This window comes from Andrographis paniculata, unplaced genomic scaffold (genome assembly GCF_009805555.1).
Source record: "Andrographis paniculata isolate CXL003 unplaced genomic scaffold, ASM980555v1 Contig69END, whole genome shotgun sequence".
In the NCBI taxonomy this organism is placed as follows: Eukaryota; Viridiplantae; Streptophyta; class Magnoliopsida; order Lamiales; family Acanthaceae; genus Andrographis; species Andrographis paniculata.
In genome coordinates this window covers 1,842,414-1,850,568 of record NW_026137605.1, presented here as the reverse complement: position 1 = coordinate 1,850,568, position 8,155 = coordinate 1,842,414, and the positions used below count along the sequence as shown (strand labels likewise).

Here is an 8,155-nt window from a genome sequence, read left to right as displayed (position 1 = left end):
ATCTCCTATGCAATGATATCCTACGTTTAGTATAATGGAATTTTTCTATGTTTGGGGACTTTTTCTTTTTCTTTTTTTTTTTTTTTTGTATTTTGGGCTTATTTCTTGTGGGCTTTATTTTATCGAAGTATCTAGTGCTTTTTCTTCGATTTTATTTTTAGCTTTCATTAATAAAATGATATTCGATGTTGATAGGAAAATTTATCCTGTTCGGCTACCTCAATGGGTGCAATCGGCACCGAATCATTTATCTAAAAGAGCCGTTGGATAGAGCATTAGGCGATCCTTCCTCACAAATTAAACCAGTCACTGGATCGAGGTGTATTTAGGGTATATATGTTTTATCATTTATATATATTGTTAATTATATAATTGGTTCAAAAAGTTCGATTTTGGTGGGAATCTTCCAAAATCTCCCGCATTTGCGTTACTACCTTGTTACTAGTAATTTTTTATTGATGCAGTCAATGCCTACAAAAAAGAGAGACAAAAAACAAAAACAAACAATTCAAAACTATAATCATTGTCGAAAGCGGGGTGCATGTTAAGTTCAATTTTGTGGGATGATATATTTTGATTGATCATATATGGCAATATTATTTTGATTCCTACACGATGCTTCGTGTTAAAACTTTGAGACAAAAGTTTAGTACAAAGTAAGGATAAAGTGTAGTCCAATATGCCTCCTTTTGATGTGCACCCACATAAAAAATGGCCGGGCCACTGACATTTCACAAAATGTAACAGTACTAATACCATACAACTATGTCATTATAGAACTTTTATGGTCCCTGAGAGGCAACGGCAATGCTCCAAAGTTCACGATTTGTGGATTAGTTTGTGAAGGACCTTTGTGTCCTTGAATGACATAATTTTCTGATAATCGTTTGTGTATTTCTCGAGCTGTAGAGCAACATTGAGGTTAAAGAATTAGAATTGAACATAGAAATTCGACTGCAATATGAAATCAACAATGGTATGATACCTGCTCGTATATCATAATTGTCGGGTCATCGAAGATTTTTCTTGGAAAAAGAGTTACCCCTGCAAGAACCAATACATCGGCAAACTTTCTCAGCATTTTGTTTTATGCATTTACATTCCATTCTAAATGAAATGTATTTTTTTTGTTAACTTGTCTTTTAGAATTTACCTGCAAAGGAAGCATTTGTATAAGTCGTCTTCACAATGATCATCGCTACCACTGCTGCTCGGCGTCGCTGCCTCTAAGGATTTAGCCGTGGGAAGGGCTGCTGGAGCATCATCCACGGTATCCTGTTTCTCTCTCAACATGTCTTTGCAATATTCGCAAATTTGTTTGTTGTCTTTAGTAGTGGAGAGATGGACACATTCTATACGAGAAATCACCAGGAAGAGAAATTAATAGTAATACGTCGAATTGGAGTTTGAATAGTAAAAAACAAATAACATTCTAATGCTTCTTTGTTCAAAGAAAGAACTTAGTGAGTTTGGTGCATCAAAAAAATAAAAAATAAAATAATTCATTCTTCCAAATCTTCCATATTTTTGTTCTATAATAGCACAACATATATATATATATATATTGATTGCGATGATTAATAAGGAAACATGCACACGCGCACCTGTGTGAAAACTATGCCGGCATTCTTTGCAGAGCAATAGATCTCCACCATCATGGCATTTGCTGCACAAAGCACTGCCTGCTATCGTCTGTGCAGCTTGAAGCCTTGAAGAAAGTTCCTCGAGGGATTCATTTTTCGAGGTGCATATGTTTGTGTACCTGCAAAAAAACAAAAAAAGTGGTCTCTAGCTAAGAAGAAAGAAAATGAACTATTAACTTAAAAAATAGCAATACTTGACAAATACCTCTATTTGTATGAGAATAATAATAAATTGAGAGAGATACTTACCGCTTTCTTCGATGACCATACCCATCATGCTCTTCAAACTCGGTGGCACTAAGCTATTCATGTATAGTGAAGTTATCAACATTAGAAATAAAACAACTATGAAAGTAAAGATAAGAGTGAAATTTTATAATTGTAATTGTAATTTTAATGATACTCACCTCTAAGATTGTTTTGACATTAGAAAGCCATGCCCTATTGTCTTCAGAATTTGAATTTGGTTTCAAGATTCTCCACTTCATATTGGAATAATTTGGGCTCGGCTTTGAAGCTTTTCCCTTAACTTTCTTCTTCAAAATCTCCACAACAGTTTCGGGAAGTTCCATATCACAATCGGAGACAAACTTCCGAAGAGGTGAATGAATCCTTTTGCATTCTACACGACAGAACCATTCATCTTCGGGCAATGCCTGCAGTTTGTATGAAACCATTAACTAAGAAATGGATCAATAGTTGTTGGTAAATTAAACTAAAAATAATCAGAAGCATAGTTTTAACGTAGCAAACCCTTGTATCATCCATCCTTTCCTGTTTCAAACATTCGATGTGAAATTCTCTCACACTGCAAAAACACAAAGCCATTATCATCATGCTAGTGCAATATTTGTATTTTAAAAAAAATTGAAAGCAGAATGAATCGAATCACATCAATTTTATTATATTTATAAAGAATATTTAAAAATTAAACTTCATGTAGATTGTAATTTTTTGGATTGAAATGAAAAACACAAAGGTTTTATTTAGTAGAAAATTGAAAACACACAACAGTAAACAAACACTAACAAAGAATACCGACCTTAACTCACTCCTTCAGCAACTTTCTAGAGAGAGAAAATACGAAGAGAAATGATGAACACTTCAATGCTTGAGTGATTACAATGAGATGAGTGGAAGACTTTTATAGGCCAGCAGATTTTCAAAAAGAGTATTCTAGAATGTACAATTATCAAACCTATATGTACAAGATCTAAAATGCCCTTTCTAAAATAGTTTATGAATATGCTAAAGAATATTCTCTTTTCAAAATGGTCCAGAATATGCCAGAGAATATGCCTGTCTAGAACCTTCGTCCGAGTTTGAGTCATTTTCTTTCTATAACGATCTAAAATGCACTTTCCAAAATAATTTCTGAATATGCTAAAGTATATTCTTTTTTTCAAAATAGTTCTTGAATATGCTAAAGAATATTCCCTTTTTGACATGGTCCAGAATATGCCAAAGAATATGCCTGTCTAGAACCTTCGGCCAAGTTTGAGTTATTTAATCTAAAATGCACTTTCCAAAATAGTTTCTGATATGTTAAAGTATATTCTTTTTTTCAAAATAGTTCTTGAATATGCAAAAGAATATTCCTTTTTCAAAATGGTCCAGAATATGCCAGAGAATATGCCTGTCTATAACCTTCGGCCAAGTTTGAGTTATTTCCTTTCTATAACGATCTAAAATGCACTTTCCAAAATAGTTTCTGATATGTTAAAGTATATTCTTTTTTTCAAAATAGTTCTTGAATATGCAAAAGAATATTCCTTTTTCAAAATGGTCCAGAATATGTCAGAGAATATACCTGTCTAGAACCTTCGGCAGAGTTTGAGTCATTTTCTTTCTATAACGATCTAGAATGCATTTTCCAAAATAATTTCTAAATATGCTAAAGCATATTCTTTTTTTTCAAATAGTTCCTAAATATGCTAAAGAATATTCTCTTTTCAAACTTGTCCAAAATATGCCAGGAATATGCCCATCTAGAATCTTCCACAGACTTTGAGCAAATTTCTTTGCACAATAGAAAATCTTAAGTACGGGAAAACCATACCGCGCCCACCTCGAAGCCTGACCAAGACATGTGACGGCAACCCTTATTAACAAAAGGAGGTAAGAACAAAGACGAACGAACTCCGGCGCCATACGGCACCAGTTGACACCTCTATCCTACCAAAAGAATCGAACCCTAATCCCTCAAGTGAAACAATTCAAAATAGAGAAAATCATACTGTACAAAACTCACTAATCACTCCCCAAATATCCAACAGGACAATCACCTTTCGAAAACTCAGACCCCAAATAAATAATGTCGACGATAAAAGCTTTACACAAATGTTATACAACCATGTCTAGAGAACTTTTTTGGTCCATGATAGTCTATGGTGCAAATTCCCTTCCTTCTCTCCTTCCCAACGCTATCAGTCCCCTTGAAAGTTCAAGATTTGTGGATGAGTTTGTGAAGGACTATTGTGTCCTCAAATGGCATAATTTTTTGATAATTGTCTGTGTATTTCTCCAGCTGTAGAACAACATTGAGGTAATTAAGACTTAGAATAAAATATAGAAATTAATTAAAATACAACACAAAATCGACTATGGTATGATCCTATAAATATATAAACTAACCTGTTTTTTCTTGAGATTCTTGAACCAAAATTTTCTTTTCCACATTGCTTTCATAGAACTGGCAGATGGAAGAATCAAGGTTTTTACTTGTAGAGTCGATAAAAGATCCTCCATACATAAGAGAAGCGCCTTGCAGTACCCCTGAAATAGAATAGATATGTAGTATGTAAAACGTTCCCGTGTAATAGTACAAATGCATATCCAAATACCATTGGAATATCCGAACACCACCTTCTTCTCATTGTCCTTCTCAGTTGCAACTAGTGGGAGTTCCGCGACTTCCTCCCCAAACACTCGGAATATTCCAACACACACAATTTCCGACCTTTGTAAAAGATACACGTAGCGTTACAGATCAAAATTAAGAAGAAGTTGTGGAAACTTTAATCTTATTTTTTCTTACTTGATCATCAATACTGCGGAATGCATTCCAAAGAAGTCATGACGGTCTATTTTTTCCCTACAATTATGTGCACCGGGTTATATGGGATTAGATAAATAATGAAATGTAGAAACACATGAAAGAACTATGAACAACAATTCAATACCCGAAAACCATCGTATGAATAAGCCTTTCGTCAAGAGAGCCATCGACTTTTCTGAGTGCAAGTTCCGGAAATTGTTCCTGAATATAAAAAGCATTTTGCCATTGAAAAAAATGAGACAAATTATGGATAAAATATATTTTTGAAGTGAGTAGATTATGGTGATAAATTTGGTTGAGATGTAAGAAATTTATTGAACTACATGAGAAATCTATTGAATGGTATAAAATATTAGCATATCGAAGATCAATGCTGGCTCTATTAAAAGAGAAGAAACTAACTAAAGATACTCACCTCTAAGATTGTTTTGACTCTAGTAAGCAATGCCCCATTGTCTTCAGAATTTGAATTTGGTTTCAAGATTCTCCACTTCATATTAGAATAAGTTTGGCTCGGCTTCGAAGCTTTTCCCTTAAATTTCTTCTTCAAAATCTTCCCAACAGTTTCAGGAAGCTCCAAATCGCCTTTGGCAACAAACGTCTGAAGAGTTGAATGAATTTTCTTGCATTGTGCACCACAGAACCATTTATGTTCGGGCAATGCCTGCACTTTGTATGAAGCCATTAACTAAGAAAATAATCAATAAGTTGTTAGTAGACTAAAACGAATCATAACCATGGTTTTAATGTAGCAAACCCTTAAATCATTGTTCATTTTCTTTCTCAAACATCCGACATGAAATTCTCTCTCACACTGCAAAAACGAAAGCCATTGTCATCATGCTAGTGCAATATTTGGATTTTTAAAATAAATCTCTAGTAGAATGAATCAATTCAATTCAATTTAGTAGGATCAAGAACTTATTATATTTAAAATTAGACTTTATGTAGGTTTATATATAAAAAAAAATTATATCCATGGTAATTCTCCATCAATGGAATTTGAATTATATATCAGCCCAAGTTCTATTAAACCTAAATAAACCTAACCAAATCAATCTTTGTAAAATCCGAAGTGAATAAAATCATATATTATATATACCTGCTCACATATCATAACTGTCTGGTCGTCGAAGGTATTCTTGGAAAAAGAGTTATCCCTGCAAGTACCAATACATATTTTTCTACATTTCATTCTAAATTTAAAAATGTGTTTTGAATAACTTGTCTTTTCGAATTTACCTGCAAAGGAAGCATTTATATATGTCGTCTTTACAATGATCATCGCTACCACTGCTGCTCGGCGTCAACGCCTCTATGGATTGAGCAGTGGCAACAGTTTCTTCAGCATCATTCACGTTATGATGTTTCTCTATGAACATGTCTTTGCAATATTTGCAAATTTGTTTCTTGTCTTTAGTAATTGATCGACACATTCTGTAGGAGAGAAACCGAGAAGAGATTTAATAATAGTAATAAGTTTTATAAAATGATCGAATTGGGGCTTGAATAGAAAAAAAAAAAAAAAAAAAAAAAAAAAAAAAAAAAAAAAGAAGTCACATTCAAGTGCTTGTTTGTTCGAAGAAAGTGCTTAGTTTGTTCGGTGCATCCAACAAAAAAAAAAACAGAAAACAAAAATTATTCTTCTTCCAAATCTTTGATCTTTCTAATCTATAATACTAGCACAATAGATTTATTTATTTACTTTTTTTATATTTTTATTGCGAAAATAAGGCAATACGCATGCGCGCACCTGTGTGAAAACTACGACGGCATTCTTTGCAAAGCAATAGATCTCCGCCATCATGACATTTGCTGCACAAAGCACTGCCTGCAATCAGTGCAGCTTCAAGCCTTCCAGAAAGTTTTTCAAGGGATTCATTTTTCGATGTGCATATGTTTGTGTAGCTGCAAAAAAGAACAGTCTCTAGCTAATTAAGATGAAACATAAAGAACTATAAATTAACAAAGAAAAAAAGGAAAAGAAAAGAAACGGTAATACTTGACGAGTAGCTCTATTTGTATGGTCGACATAAAATTTCATATTTACCGCCTAAAACTATTGAGGTATGTAGGCTGAAACATTGAGGTGCAATAGAAAAATTATAGGGCAATAAGTTATGAGAAAAATAATAAATTTAGAGAGATACTTACGGCTTTCTTTGATGGCGATACCCCGCATGCTCTTCAAACTCGGTGGCGCTAAGCTATTCATGTATGGTGAGGTTACCAACATTAGAAATAAAACAATTATGAAAATAAAGATAAGAGTGGAACTTTACAATTATAACTGTGATTATTACTAAATAAAAACAAATACCACTTTATTACAACATGAGCACGAGATATCATCGCCTTTCTTGGTCCCATCGAGTAATATCGCTCCGTAATAAATGTTATGGAACATTGATAATTATAAAATATATATATAGACTCGATAATCTCAAGAAATTTGTGATTGCATTTAAAGTGACAATATGCAAAATACTCATAATACCTGCCCGTGCATAATATATGTCAGTCTTGCTTCATCAAGAAGAAAGTTTCCTTTTAAAATTGATTTGTATGCCATCTCAATATCCTACAAAATGGAAGCCAAATGTTAGGATACCAATAGATAACTTCGACATCATAAGAATGGTCATTTTTATTTTTGTTATTATATATTTTTTGAGTTTTCTTTCGGCTCAGTTTGAGGTTGATTTTAGTTCAACCTTTGCATTCATTTGATATTACTCTTAATAATTTTCCTTTCATAAATAGAAAGGGATAAAATAAATAAAAATGCATGTTGTCATACCACAAATCTTAAACCAATTATTGTTGGTAGAAGTATTATGAATCTACCCATCCGATCAAAAAAAAAGAAAAAGTATTATGAATCTGTCCATCTGATTAAAAAAAAAAAAGGTAATATGAATCTATCCTCGGTGGAATTAATAATTAAATGTTGAATTATTGATTTTGCGAAAATTAATAATGAAATAAATTTAGAAAACAGACCAAAAAAACAAAACTTAGAGTAAATTTGGTGACGGAATACTTAGGGTGTGTTTGTTTGGGGGTTTGGATTTTGGATTGGGATTTGAATAGTAAAAATTTTGAATTTGAATAGTTGTATGATGTGATGTAAATAGGTGTTGATGTGATGTTTTGAATGTAAAATTGATTTTTAGTATAATATAAAAAATGAAAAATAGGTGTTTGATTTGATGTTCTTGGGGGGAAAATTTTGGATGAATAATAGGATTTTGACAAAATCCTACAAACGAACACACCCTTAGTTTTTCAATCAAAATATTTAAATCAAAATTCAAATTAACCATATTTTTCAGTGTATGCACTTTGCAATGTATTGTACTTTTGGTGTCAACATATATATATTTGTGATGTCAATTTCACATGCATCATTACATATATTTACAAATAGAAGTTTTTATTAATTATGTAATTT

The 8,155-nt window shown here is 32.5% G+C and overlaps 2 protein-coding genes and 1 long non-coding RNA gene across 3 annotated transcripts; all 3 read right to left on the bottom strand.

Annotated features, from left to right (window-relative positions):
• Positions 1 to 586: 586 nt before the first annotated feature.
• LOC127263835 (uncharacterized) lies at positions 587 to 2,797 on the bottom strand. Its single transcript, XM_051293081.1, has 8 exons — positions 2,686 to 2,797; positions 2,397 to 2,451; positions 2,051 to 2,299; positions 1,893 to 1,945; positions 1,605 to 1,762; positions 1,154 to 1,352; positions 986 to 1,044; positions 587 to 903 (listed from the first exon to the last, which is right to left on the bottom strand). The coding sequence occupies exons 2-7, from the start codon at positions 2,409 to 2,411 to the stop codon at positions 1,011 to 1,013; spliced, it is 708 nt and encodes a 235-aa protein (XP_051149038.1). The 5' UTR covers positions 2,412 to 2,451; positions 2,686 to 2,797; the 3' UTR covers positions 587 to 903; positions 986 to 1,010.
• Positions 2,798 to 3,780: 983 nt separating this feature from the next.
• On the bottom strand, positions 3,781 to 5,818 carry LOC127263601 (increased DNA methylation 1-like). The gene is made up of 8 exons (XM_051292706.1): positions 5,804 to 5,818; positions 5,459 to 5,515; positions 5,117 to 5,365; positions 4,826 to 4,902; positions 4,681 to 4,737; positions 4,509 to 4,602; positions 4,278 to 4,418; positions 3,781 to 4,170 (listed from the first exon to the last, which is right to left on the bottom strand). Exons 1-8 carry the CDS (start codon positions 5,816 to 5,818, stop codon positions 4,087 to 4,089), a joined length of 774 nt encoding a protein of 257 aa, XP_051148663.1. The 3' UTR covers positions 3,781 to 4,086.
• A 145-nt stretch (positions 5,819 to 5,963) lies between these two features.
• On the bottom strand, positions 5,964 to 6,910 carry LOC127264229 (uncharacterized). The gene is made up of 3 exons (XR_007841641.1): positions 6,856 to 6,910; positions 6,455 to 6,609; positions 5,964 to 6,138 (listed from the first exon to the last, which is right to left on the bottom strand). It is a non-coding gene; the product is annotated as an uncharacterized LOC127264229 (long non-coding RNA).
• Positions 6,911 to 8,155: the final 1,245 nt, after the last annotated feature.